The sequence below is a fragment of the Megascapheus bottae genome, chromosome 3, assembly GCF_031878675.1.
Source record: "Megascapheus bottae isolate mThoBot1 chromosome 3, mThoBot2.hap1, whole genome shotgun sequence".
Taxonomy (NCBI): domain Eukaryota; kingdom Metazoa; phylum Chordata; class Mammalia; order Rodentia; family Geomyidae; genus Megascapheus; species Megascapheus bottae.
The window spans coordinates 70,429,972-70,444,013 of NC_143511.1; the positions used below are offsets into that span (position 1 = coordinate 70,429,972).

At 37.3% G+C, this 14,042-nt stretch overlaps 1 protein-coding gene across 2 annotated transcripts in view; it reads right to left on the reverse strand.

The window, feature by feature from the left end:
* Positions 1–14,042, reverse strand: part of Tmem245 (transmembrane protein 245) — an 81,815-nt gene that overhangs the window by 29,819 nt on the left and 37,954 nt on the right. For both annotated transcript variants that reach the window (XM_090330399.1, XM_090330398.1), the window contains 2 exons: positions 11,646–11,744; positions 7,514–7,645 (listed from right to left, as the gene is read on the reverse strand). In XM_090330399.1, the coding sequence (XP_090186525.1) occupies positions 7,514–7,645; positions 11,646–11,744 (231 nt within the window). The remainder of the gene's footprint in view (positions 1–7,513; positions 7,646–11,645; positions 11,745–14,042) is intronic.

The following is a 14,042-nucleotide window of genomic DNA, read 5'->3' on the forward strand; positions in this document are numbered from 1 at the left end:
TGTCAGAATAAATATACTCTGTGGTGATATGTATTTTGTAGGATTCTGAGTGCAGGTCATGAAGTTCCAGCATTTACTGTACTGGCTATTGCCTATCCTCCATCCTGGCCATTTCCAGCTTAGATCCAACAGTAAATATTCAAAGTATCACTTTTGTGGCCAATAAAACCACAATTAAAGTAAGATAGACAAGGACTTTCCTGAGATAAATAATGGCGATTCAATTAAGACCTACTGACTACAGTTGATCTATCACCAGTGAATCCACCAGAACCAGATACCAAGATGGTTATGCACACATTAAATACAACTAAAGATAGACAGCATCTAATATATACATATAGTGCACCTGAGTATTTTTATTTCCTATCATCTCATTGACTGAAATTCTCGTCATGGTAATGTCTGATGTCTTTATACTCTTGCTAAGAAGATTATACTTCCTTGGCCGGGAGTTTGGCCTAGTGGTTAAAGTGCTTGCCTAGCATGCATGAAGACCCGGGTGCGATTCCTCGGTACCACATACATAGAAAAAATCCAGAAGTGGTGCTGAGGCTCAAGTGGTAGAGCTCTAGCCTTGAGAAAGACCAAGGACAGTGCTCAGGCCCTGAGCTCAAGCCCAAGACTGGCAAAAAATAAAAAAGATTATACTTCCTTTTAATAGAAGGTATGGAAGCAAAATGATAAGGAAAACATCTTCCATGACAATTTTGTTTGTTTGTTTTGCCAGTCCTGGGCCTTGTACTCAGGGCCTGAGCACTGTTCTTGGGCTTTCTCAAAGCCAGAACTCTACCACTTGAGCCACAGCACCACTTCTGGCTTTTTTCTATATATGTGGTACTAAGGAATCAAACCCAAGTCTTCGTGCATGCTAGGCAAACACTCTACCACTAGGCCAAACTCCTGGCCCCCCATGACAATTTTTTAAATGCTTCCACAAGCCTCATAAAAATGCTGCAACTGAAACAACGCAGATATCACCTCTATTTTGTACCTATATAAGCTAGAGTTCATGCTTTAAAATGTCTGCTCAAGGACAAGCTAAAAAGTAGAAACAGAAGTGGAACCAGAATTCTTTGATTTTTATTTTAGTGCCTTTTCTGAAACAGCAGTTCTGTCTTCTGTCATATATTCATTTAACCTTCTATTCTATGAAAGGCCTACCCATTCCCTTTCTGTCTCAAATGTATCATTATAAAGGCGTATTTTGTTGTCCGGCCATTTCTTGCAAACCTCAGCTGAGACTTCATAATAGAACTTCAGCAGCAGGCTCATTTCATTTACAAAGCTCCTTACATAGAGTCCTGAAAATGTTTCATTATGCCTACAAAAATATGCAACAAAAGAGTGTTTGACTTTGTGGAAAAAAGAATGAATGAATGATATAGCTGATTCCAAGAAACAATGTCTTTATTTGTAATTTTAAAAAAAAAACAACACATTCTTTGGGGGGCTTAAGTCATTCTTGAATTTTTATCAAAAAATTTTTGAATAGTTTCCAAGTCATAATGATATGAAGTATCAAGTTAAATTCTTAAGAAAGTAACTAGATTAATTACATGTTAGTAATTTCCAGTTAAGCAATCTTTTTTACTTGAAACAAAAAATGAATCAGCTTGAGGAAACGGAAAAAGGGACAAATCTGGACTATTAACCAAATCCTTATAATCCTTGTGGTATTTTTAGTTTATATGCCAGGCTTAAAAAGAAGGAAAATGGAAAGACAGAAAGAGTAAAAAGGCTCTGAAATTCAATTTTAAAAAATAGAAAACATGAGCCAGGTTTTGTGTAAATTCAATCAACATTAGCAACAAAACTCAATGTCAAGAATAGACTCTGAACATGAAAGAGAAGCCTGGAGACTCATCTAAGCCTTTATGTAGTATGGTCACAAAACAGAACCAAGGAGCCTCACTAATTTCATGTTTTTCTGTACCCTTACACTCTGAGTCTACTATGCTAAGTAGACTTTAGTCTATTACTCTAACTTTCCAGGTTCTTTTTGTTCGGTTGTTTGTTGATGGTGGGCCTGGACACCGTCCCTAAGCTCTTCAGCTCAAGACTATTCCTCTATCACTTGTGTCACAACCCTACTTACAGTTTTCTGGTGGTTAATTGGAGATAAGAGTCTCAAGGACTTTGTACCCCAGCTGGCTTTGAACTGCAATCCTCAGATCTCAGCTTCCAGAGTACCTAGGATTACAGGCATGAGCTACCAGCACCCAGCTTAGCTTCCCAGTTTCTTATCGAGGGGGCTTTATCTCATCTTCTTGGAATCAAAGGTTCGAAAGGAAACACTTTAGGAAAACAGAACAGAATCCTGCAGGGATTCAGTCATCAAACTAAGAGAATATAACTTTTCTAAAAGCTAAAATACCTCTGTTTGCCTTAGAGTCTAGAAGGAATTTAGCACTGTGGGCTACCTGAGCTCGTGAGCTCTACTGTCCTCTTGTTCTTCTCTTATCTACAGGTAGGAGCTAGGAGATCTCAAAACACCATTTCAAATGTACCACTATGCTGCTAAATACAAAAATAATCACTATTCAAAGCCTGGGGTGGTCACGCCTATACTCAGGAGGCTGAGGTATGAGGATGTCAGTTCAAAGCCAGCCTGGGCACAACAGTCTGTGAGATTCTTATCTCCAATTAACTACCAGAAAACTAGAAGTGGTAGAGAGCTAGCCTTGAGCTGAAGAGCTTAGGGGCAGTGCCCAGGCCCAGAGTTCAAGCCCATGACTGCCCTCCCCCGCAAAAAATTATGGGGACCAAGACATGAGAAAGGGTATCAAAGCATGTGAAGTAATGCACCTTCTATCTGGTGAATATAATGTAGCCCTTCTATTAATTACAATAAAAAATATATGGAAAAAAATACTATTCAAACTACATGTACAATTAGTTTAAATGACACCATAACACCATTCTAAATTCTAAGGTAGTGATAAATGGAAGATTCTTTCTGCCCCAAGTACTTAAAATTTAATCAAGAAAGTGTTCAAGACTAAGACTCAGTCTTAGTTATCTATTTACTAGAAGACAGAAAAGGAAAGAGAAAGGAGACATAGAGCTGTGAAACTATGAGTGGAAAAAGCAAAGAATTCAAGCCCGAATACTGACATGTTTCTTATTTGTTTGTGTGTATGGGTAAATTCATTTCTAAAACTGTCCTTTTTAAATTTCAACATAAAAATTTAAATACATTTTCCGCATATATCTTTATCTGATTCAACAATGCCATTTCATTGGTTAATATTAAAACCTTTAATGTTCAACTACTTAAAGGTTCAAATGAAGACAAGTGTTTAGTAATTTTTCATTTTGTCAGTTGTAGGATTTGAACTCGGCCTGGGAGCTGTCCCTGAGCTCTTCTGCTCAAGGCTAGTGCTCTTACCACTTGAGCCACAGTGCCACTTCTGTGTTTAGTAATTTTTATTACTGAACATTGTTAAGTTGGGGGAAAACAAACAGTCACAAATTATCAAACATATACAATCATGCATATATGTTAGCATTTAAAAGCTGAAGCTCCATCAAACTGGATGGAACTTATGAAACATTGGACTTTGCTATAGGCTGGTCCAGCTGCTACCTTCCTTGCAGCTGGATGTTATGTGTTTCAATTGTAAAAAGATATCGGGTCAAACATTTGAAGACAGCCTCAAAAGATGAAAGAAAAGATTAAGGCAAACTTCAAAGAATTCAGAGCAAACAGAGGGCAGAAGACATTTAAAACTTTCTATTTGTAATATCTTCAAAGATTAAAAAATAAAATTCAGAATCTAAGAGTCACTGGACATAACAAAGTTGAGAAAAGAAATAATCAATTCAATCAAGGTTTCAAAAAAAATACAGTTAAAAGGACAAACATGGAGGTGAACACCTGTAATCCTAATACTTGAAAGGCTAAGGCAGAAGTTCAAAGCCAGTCTGGACTACAAAGGGTGAGCCTGTCAAACAAAAAAACAAGTAACAATAAAAACAAAAACAAAAACAAGGACTGTGGAAATAGTTTAATGGTACAGTTTTTGCCTCACTAGCACAAGTAAGACCAAAGGTTCCAATACTTTAAATGAATAAAGGAAAGTGAGGCTATCAGAGACAAAGAAGAAGTCAAAAAATATGTTTCACAGAGAGGCACAGAACTATTGTACCTGATCATACAAATAATATTTATCAAAATGAACTCCAGGAACTGAAAACAAGAGGCTTTTTTTTTTTGCTGTGTTTTCTTTCATTTTTGTTCATTTTTATGTCTTTGGGAGAGTAAGGGGAGGCACAGAAATGAAGAGAGAAAGGGTGAATAAATACAGAAATGGTGCTCACTGAACACTATGTTAAAAATGAACTATATAATTTATGGATGGGGATGGAAGGGAAAAACTGGGAGAGAGCAAGGGAAAGAAATGTCATTTTTATCTGACTTATATAACTATAATCCATTCCTTTTATAATAACAATAAAAAATTAAAAATGTTCCAAAAATTACAGAATTCATTCAGGACAGGCCCAACGTTTGATTAACAAGCATATTAGACAATCAGACATGTGGTTTTCAAAGTTTGGCTCCAAGTCAACAAGACACTTTTGAGGGCCTGGGAGGTTAAACTTTTTGAGGAATACTCAAAACATTTGTTCTTGCTCACACAGGCATCTGCACTGATCATGTGTAGACAGCACCAGGTAACGCTTTTGAATCCTAGGATGAATCAGGGAGGTACCTGCTTCAGTCCTTACTGTATTCTTCACTATCATATACACAGCATTAGCTTCATTTAAGAAGTTCTTTATGTGCTAGTAAAATTTTTCATAGTATCAACCTTGAGCAGCTATATCTTTAATATCCTTTATTATGTTTTAAACATTTTATCTAGTCTAAGTAACTAAGGTCTCACATTAGTGCCCAGGCTAACCTTGGCAATGTACTTAATTCAGCTTTCCATGCAATTAGAATGACAGGCACTCACCTTTTATTAGTTGAAATGGGATCTTGGGACCTTTTTTTTTGTTGTTGTGTTTTTTTTTTTGTTGCTGGTAGGGTTTGGACTCTGGGCCTTCGCACTGTCCCTTAGCTCTTCTGCTCAAGGCTACCATCCTACCCCAGGGCCAGGGCATTGACCTGAGCTCTGCAGTTCAAGGCTACCGCCCTACCCCTTGAGCTACAGTGACACTTCCGGTTTTCTAGTGGTTAATTGGAGACAAGAGTCTCTTGATCTTTAATATGAGGGCTGGCTTTGCACTCAAAGATCCTCAAATCTCAATCTCCTGAGCAGTCCTAGCTACTCAGGCGTATGTGGGCATGAGCCACTGCACCTGGCCTGCTCTTTGCGTTTTTTTGATGGGGAAAAGGAGCCTGGACTGGCCTCAGACTGAGACACTTTCAATACATGCTTCTCAGTTAGCTAGGATTACAAGTGTGATTCACCGCATCAACCAGAATTTTATTTTTAGCATGTGGGGATTTGAACTCAGGGCTTCACAGCTTGCTAGGTATATGCTCTATCAAATAAGCTGTGCTTTATGATATGTTAACATGCAATGTTGCTTAATAAACAGATAGAACTCTGAAATACAATGACTAATATCTTTTAGATTAGAGAAAACAGAGGTAAGGAGTTATCAAATACATAAAGTAACTGGGTACACTATTACCAGACCATGTTGTAAATCTATGTTCCAGCTCCTTGTGAGGCTAAAACAGAAGGATCATTTGAGACCAGAAGCTTCAGCCAGTCTAGGTTACATAGTGAGTCCCTGTTTCTTAACGGAAAAAGAAAATCAAGACTGGGTCTTGTGGTTTAAGCCTGTACTTTCAGCCAATAAGGATGTGGAGATAAAGGAATCAGAACTCAAGTAAACTGGACAAAAGCAGGAGACTCTACTAAAAATCAGACTTAAAAAGGGGGATTGGAGGTATGGCTCAAGAGGTAGAGCACAGTGTGAGTTCCTAAGATCAATCCCCAGTCCTGCCAAGAAAATCTAAAAGAAAATCAATTATATTAAATTAAATCCTAACAAAATAAAAACCTGAAGGACAGGAACTTCTAAATCCAATTCCAATTGTCAGTTATCCCAGGTGATTGGGAAGAAAGGAAGAATGTGAGTGCAGGAATAGGCCAGAGGGAATTTGTAAGAAAGTCCCAAGGAATTTGATCTGCAGGAGCACAAAAAAAAAAAAAAGTCCCAAGGGATTTGATCCCACGCACCCACAAAAAAAAAAGGTCCCAAAGGAGAAAGCATTGAAGGACTTGTAAGAATGTCACATCTTTACCTTCATCTTCCATATTTGGAAGCCAAAAGATAATATCTAAAATAGCAAAACAAGAAACAGACTGTGAACATAATAATGTCTAAAAATATTAGAAATTCAGAAATAACACTTGAGAACTAGAACTGATAGTTAATTCCTAGAGACAGAAACAAGGAAGCGCAGACTTGATCGTTATTTTCTTTAAAAAAAAAAATCTAAAAAGTTGACTTTCAGCCATGAATTATTTGATACAACTTAAATGTTTTAAGAAGGTAGCCTTGCATGCCTCCACTTTTATGAATTTGATGTAAGTCACAAGTGTATTCTCAAGAAAATTCTTAGCTCTATCACCCACCAAGACGTGTCCCAAAGTCGTCCCAAAGTTGGCTCTCAGCAGAAGATAAAAATTAACCTTCAGGCGAGCCAGGAGTATGGCCTAGTGGTAGAGTTCTTTCCTAGCATGCATGAAGACCCAGGTTTGATTCCTCAGTACCACATACATAGAAAAGCTGGAAGTGGTGCTGTGGCTCAAGAGATCGAGCTCTAGCCTTAAGAAAATCCAAGGACAGTGCTCAGGCCCTGAGTTCAAGCCCCACAACTGGCAAAAAAAAAAAAAAAAATTAACATTCAGCAATGCTGCAAGATGAGAGGTGGTAAGTGAATGGTGGGAAAGTAAGTAGGAAGCAATCAACCCAAACCTTCACATGTTCAGTCTCCAATATAACTAGGATTGTATTTCCAAGTCATGGGCTTTGCCAGAAAGGAGAGTAATTCAGAAATAATTTTACTGAGAACATTTTGGTTCTGAGATGAGACATAAAGAATCTGACAGCTCACAGCATCGCTTAGATGAATCAAAATTTAGTACATGCTTTAACTGGGAAAGTACCAGGGGAGCCACACCTGAAGATGCTTTTGGACACCTTTCCAAAGTACAAAATGTCAAAGTACTAGAGCTGGGAGCATAGCCTAGCGATAGAGTGCTTCCCTAACATGCATGAAGCCCTGGGTTTGATTCCCCAGTACCACATACACAGAAAAGGCAGGAAAAGGCACTGTGGCTCAAATGGTAGAAAACTAGCCTTGAGCAAAAAGTGGCCAAGGACAGTACCCAGTCCCTGAGTTCAAGTAAAAAAAAAAAAAAAAAAAGTCAAAGTACTTCTTAAACACAGAATAGATGAAAGGCTTCAAATGTGTGTGTAGACAACCTGGAATTAATTTTTTTTTATTTCTAAGTCCAACTTAGCTACATATATTGTATCTTACCGAAAGAAATGTCTCAATGTTCTCATGAACAAAAGAGGCAATATCCTGCCAGTCCAGAATGTCTCCCAGCCAGCTGTTCTGACGACTTATATGCATCTTGTGCCCTTTATGCCTTCCAGAATGTGTTACATTCTATGGAATAAAACAGTTCAGACATGAAATTTCCATCTTAACCTAAAAAATACAAATTATAAATGTTTCATGTGGCTTTAGGTCCATTTCCACATTTAGCCAAGTACTCAAAGGAGAAAAACTCTCTATTGTGAAATCAATTAAAGCTTTATTTCAATACCTGAAAGTTTTTCACTTGCATTTTAGGTACTATCCCTAAGATGGACTCAAGTACTTCTCTCATAAACGTGTGTGAACACACTTTTTTAAAATATATACCACAATATGCTGACACAGTATGAGCTTTCACCTTGTCTTTTTTTTTTTTAAGTTATTCTACCTTTTTCCTGGTGTCCCATTTATACTTTCTTCCTTCCTCTCCAATCTCCTTTACTAATCCTCTACAAGACTACGGTGAAGAATGGACAATAAAAAAGAAAAGCTTATTCATCTATCTGAAAGAGATATCATGGGCAGGGTTGTTCAAATAACCAAATTTGAAAGATACACAAATAAAGTGGTAAAGTTAAAACTCAGCTGTAAGTTCTTAATATTTTGCATGTGCTTCTGCTCTCCCACTTTTTCTTTTTCTTTTTTAAGCACTGTTAAAACTTTATTTGCATGCTTACTAAAACTGCTATAAAGGAAAATTTACCATGGAAAATCCCAATGTGTATATTTATTATACTTCTATCGTTCCAACAAGTGACAGAAATGTACATAGCTGTCATGTAAATAACCACTTCCAGACACACATTCAAATACCACACTTGTAACCATTCAGCCTTATGTCTTAATATTGCATAAACAAACCCACAAATACAGTAAGAAGCCTGGCAAAGTTTTAAAATAGGACTGAAGACTATTCCTTAAAATGTTTTACAATTTTTTAATCAAACTTTTAATAAAAATTGAGTTTTTACGTCGTATTTCAAATGTCATGTTCCACAAACAAGTACTCAAGAAAAAAATCTCTAAATGCAATCACTGGCACATAAATTTAAGAACATATTTCAAATTAAGCTGAACCTTTGTATGTCATAGATACATATTGATCTACATAATACAGCTATATATATTGACGTCTTTGATCCATTTTGAGTTAATGTTTATACATGCCAACAGGCTGGGATGGACTTTTAGTTTTCTGCATATGGCTGCCCAGTTTTCCCAGCACCAATAATCGAAGAGGCTTTGTTTATTCCACTGTATATCACTAGCTCCTTTGGTCAAATATAGCTGACTATAAATATGTGGTTTTATTTCTGGATCTTCTAATCTGTTCCACTGATCTTCTGGTCTATTTTTGTGCCAATACCATGCTGTTTTTGTTATTATGGCTCTCTAGTAGAGTTTGAAGTCTGGTATACCTCCATCACTCTTTTTGCCTAGAATTGCTTTGGTTTTATTCTAAGTCTTTCGTTGTTCCATATAAATTTTTTTGATTACTTCCTCTATTTCAGTAAAAAATTTCCTTGGAAAAACATATTAAGTGAAGTAAGCCAAACTCAAAGGAACACAGGCTCAATGGTTTCCCTCATTTGTCATAATCAGTAGAAACCTTGGGCTCTCCTAGCAGAAATTTACAATAGAGCAAAACTTAGATACATAAGGCCATATAGTATGGCGTTAAATGAAAGGACCTCCGGGATATAGAAACAAAACCATATATGTGATTGTTGTACTATGTTATTTCTCATCTCTTTTGCTGTCCCTTGGTTATCTCATTGCTACAGTATTTCACCTGGTTATCTGATATATTGTATGTATGTTTATTTGGTTATTTGAAATAGGATAGGGAAGGAGGGAAATCAAGATGAGGGACAGGGGTGGTTGCAGGGAAATGGGGACCAAAAATAAGAAAGGGTATCAATGTTTGTGAAGTAATACACCTTCTATTTGGCAAATATAATGTAACCCTTCTATTAATTACAATTAAAAATATATGTTAAAAAAAAGAATTTCCTTGGGATTCTGATGGGCAATTCATTGAAACTGTCTATCAGTTTTGGCAGTACGAAAATTTGCACAATATTAATTCTCCCTATCCATGAGCATGGAAGGTCTTCCCATTTCCTAGTATCCTCTTTAATTTCTTTCTTTAGGCTTTTATAGTTTTCATTAAATAATTCCTTTACATCTTGATTAATTCCTAAATATTTTATTCTTTTTGGGGGCTATTGCAAATGGGATCATTTTCTTGATTTTTTCTTGTTAGTCTTCTGCTGGTGTATTGTTGGTATACAGAAAGGCTGATTTTTTTTTTTTTTTTGCCAGTCCTGGGGCTTGGACTCAGGGTCTAGGCACTGTCCTTGAACACTTTTTTGGCTCAAGGCTAGCACTCTGCCCCTTGAGCCACAGCACCACCTCCAGCCTTTTCTGAGTATGTGGTACACTGAGGAATCGAGCCGAGGGCTTCTACCGCTTAGGCTATGCACCCAGCCCAAAGCTACTGATTTTTGAAGGTTGATTTTTGCATTCTTCCACTTTGCCAAAGCGGTTTATTAGGTCTAATAGTTTGGGAGTGGAATTTATTGGGTCATTCAGGTATAAGATCATATCATCTGCGAATCGGCATAGTTTAATTTCTTCTTTCCCTATGCAGATCCCTTTGATGTTCTTCTCTTGCCGTCTTACTCTGGCTAAGGGTTTTCCTGCTTTTTCAAACAGCGGTATTACTCCCCCTTACATGTTGCAAAAAGACATAAGGCAAGCACTATTTATTTTTTTCTTTTTATGGGTCATGGGGCTTGATTTTGGCCTGGGTGCCATCCCTAAGCTATTCAGGTCAAGGGTACTTACTGCCCCACTCTTGAGCCAAACCCCACTTCCAGTTTTCTAGAGGTCAACTGGAGATAAGAGTCTTAGGTCCTTTTGTGCCTGGGCTGGCTTGAACCTTGATCCTCAGATCTCAGCCTCCTGAGTAGCCAGGATTACAGGTGTGAGCTGCCAGGCCCAGCAAGCACTATTCTTAACCACCTGCAAATCTGTGGTTTTAATACTGATCCTTCCTACATCATCAAAAGAAGCTCAAAAGGGATAAAGGTGCACTGGAAGTGTGGCTAAATGGTACAGTGCCAATGATGAGTCCAAAAGCTGAGATTGGATGCAAGGCTAAATTCAAGCCCCATCACTCACATACTCATACACTCACACACACAATGCAGAATTAGTAACAGAAAAAATATAACCTTTCTAATTACCTAGTTTCTCAACAGATAGAATCAATAATACATGAGTACCCTATGCAACAGACCCTTAGCTGTTTTATTTCACCTTCTTTGGAATTCATAAAAGTCAACATTATTCATTTAATTTATCCCATAGCAAAACTGCAGAATCTGAATCACATCACTATTCATGGAATAGTGAATGTCATGGAAGAGAAAGTCTGCCCCCTTCCTCTTCCATGCCAAAGAAGATTTTTATCTACTTCTCCTGTATCAACACTGGGGGTGTGGGTGGGGGGAAATCACCACTTCTGGAAGTGGTGCTGTGACAAGGGGTAGAGTGGTAGCCTGGAGGTGAAGAGCTCAAGGGCAGTGCCCAGGCTCAGAGTTCAAGTCCCATGACTAACACCCCCCCCCCCAAAAAAAAAATCAACACTTCTGCCACACTCTAATACATGGCATGCCTCAGCAGAACCAGATAATCATTGTTGCACTTAGTTAACATGTACAAATCCGGGGTCCAATCTCCAGCACTGGGAAAAAAGAAAATGTAGCCTGCAGTACATTTCTATTGCATAGGACCTCTCTAGAGGACCAGATGCTGTCTATGATATGTGCAGAGGATGGAATACTGATACACCAGACAGATTAACAGGTACTGCTATGGAGACTAATAGTTGAGACAAGCTCACTTTTGACTAATATTTGATACAAGCTCACCTAACACTTAAGATCTTGCTGTTTAAATTTTTCAATAAATGAGATTTCAGTGTTAACAATCATATTCAATTATTATATGAATTAAAAAGACTATTAGTTTACACCAGAAATCCTTAGCTAAGATAACTTACCTTTACAAACCAAGAATGATATAGTCTGTCCCAGAGTTCTAGTACTTGCTTCTCAATTACAGCAGTATTGTTCATCTTATCTCCTAAAATTTTATGAAGCTAGAAAAAAAATACAGATATAATCTCATTAACATTTTAGGCAACAATTCACTAAGACAAATACATGCTATTTGTCTATTCAATTGCTCCAATCAAACTAAAATGTTCCAGACTCGGTAGTTTGTTACTGTTCCTCTAGGTTACCAGGAATTTTTTTCTCTCTCATCTTCTAGCTTTTTCTTTCTTCTACTCTCAGGTCTCTAAGAGAGCTATTTCAAATTATCAGAAAATGGTACAAATGATGCCATGCTTATTGATCTGACTTTAGCTACCCACAAAAAAGTCTTGTCTCTAGATGCCAAGTTTCATATTACATTTACCTTTTTTAAGAGAACTTTAGAAGAAATTTAAGACCTTAACTTTAAATATAAGTCTTTCCCTTAGGTTGTTTACAGAAAGATAATCAGACCTCAGATAACTAATGGTTGAGGTGACTGGCTTCTGGGCTTGTGGGATGTAACTAAAATAGAAACAACATAACTCATACTATAATATCTTACCCTACTTAAAGTTATTTTGGTTGAGAACCTGCCAAATATATGCAATGTTTCTGGGTTCAATCTCTAGGCTAACATACTAAACACACATACACATACACATACACCACATATTAAATACTATTCATTAAAGACTACTTTATTCCCTAAAGACATCTTTCCCTAGCTCCAGCCCTCTCTAAAGTGGAGCTCTCAGGTTAGCTAAACAAGGTGTAAGACACATTAGAAACACTGTATCTCCAGTTTCAAAATAGGTTATTTATTTTTTGCCAGTCATAGGGCTTGACCTCAGAGCCTGAGCACTGTCCTTGGGCTTTACTGAAGGCTAGAGCTCTACCACTTGAGCCACAGCACCATTTCAGCTTTTTCTATGTATGTGGTATTGAGGAATCGAACCCTGGTCTTCATGCATGCTAGGCAAGCACTCTACTACTAGGCCAAACTCCTGGCCCCAAAATAGGTTATTTTTTGAAGAATTTCAGCCAGCTAAATATACAATTCAGTGGTTCTGAGTATATTTTGTTATTCTATTCCATTATTATTACAAAAGTATAATAATGGAATAATAATGGAGCTTGAACTCAAGATCTAGATACTGTTCCCCTTAGCTTTTTGCTAAAAGGTGGCACTCTACTTGAGCCATACTGGTTTTTTGCTAGTTAAATAATAGTAAGAGTCTCACTGACTTTTCTGCACAGGCTGGCTTTATACATGATCCTCACACCTCAGCCTCTCGAGTAGGTAGGAGTACAAGCATGAGCCACTGGCACTGAGCTACCATTACTAATTTAAACATTTTTATTACCCTCAAATGAAATAGCATATCCCCATTAGTAGTTATTCCCTCACTCATTTCTATTATCTAGAAACTACTACCCTGTTTTCTGTGCATAAGGATGTGCTTCTTCTGGACATTTTATACAGATGGAGTCAGACATGGTCCTTTTTTTTTTTGGTGGGGAGGAGGGGTCATGAGGCTTGAACTCAGGTCTGAGCACTAAGCTTTTCTGCTCAAGGCTAGCACTTGGAGCCATAGCTCCATGTCTGGTTTTCTGATGGTTAACTGGTAAGAAGTTTCATGGCCTTTCCTTCCCAGGTTTGTTTCAAACTCCCATCCTTGGATCTCAGTCTCCTGAAAAAATGGGATTACAGGTCTTTTATGACTGCTCCCTTTTATGGGTATTTTCAAGGTTAATGTATATTCTAACATGTATCAGTATTTCATTCCTTTTTATGTGTAAGCAGTATTCCATTACATAAATTTACAACCTTTGATTAACTCATCCATCACCTGGTTTTCAGATAGCATCCCTCTGTCTTCTAAATCAGGACCACAGGAATATTGTAAATTTTGTTATCATTGCCTATTCCTCTTCAACCATTTTTACTTTAGAATAGTGAGCAAAAAAGTTCATACTTATTTCCTTCGACTAATTTGATATCTACTTCTTTGAAAATTTAAAACACATTGTTCTAGCTACCCCAAATTCCCTTTCTTTATACTTATCCTCCAAACTTAACAATACTCAAACAAGAAATTTCTTTCAAATATATAAATCAGAATAAAATGCTATGCCTTCAGCAAAATAACTTATTGACAGAGGAACATAAGCCTTCTGCAATGCATGGCTTTTGCTTCTCTAACATTTCAGAGAGCTGTATCAACAGTTATCTATTTCTCATTGTTCAGTAAATTTCTTTATTAAAAGATTTGACATGCTATTTGGCTAAGGTAGAAGCTCTCAGTTTTTAGCTTGACTATGATTCCATCTTCAAGTTGGTAGATAAGCAAACACATGGG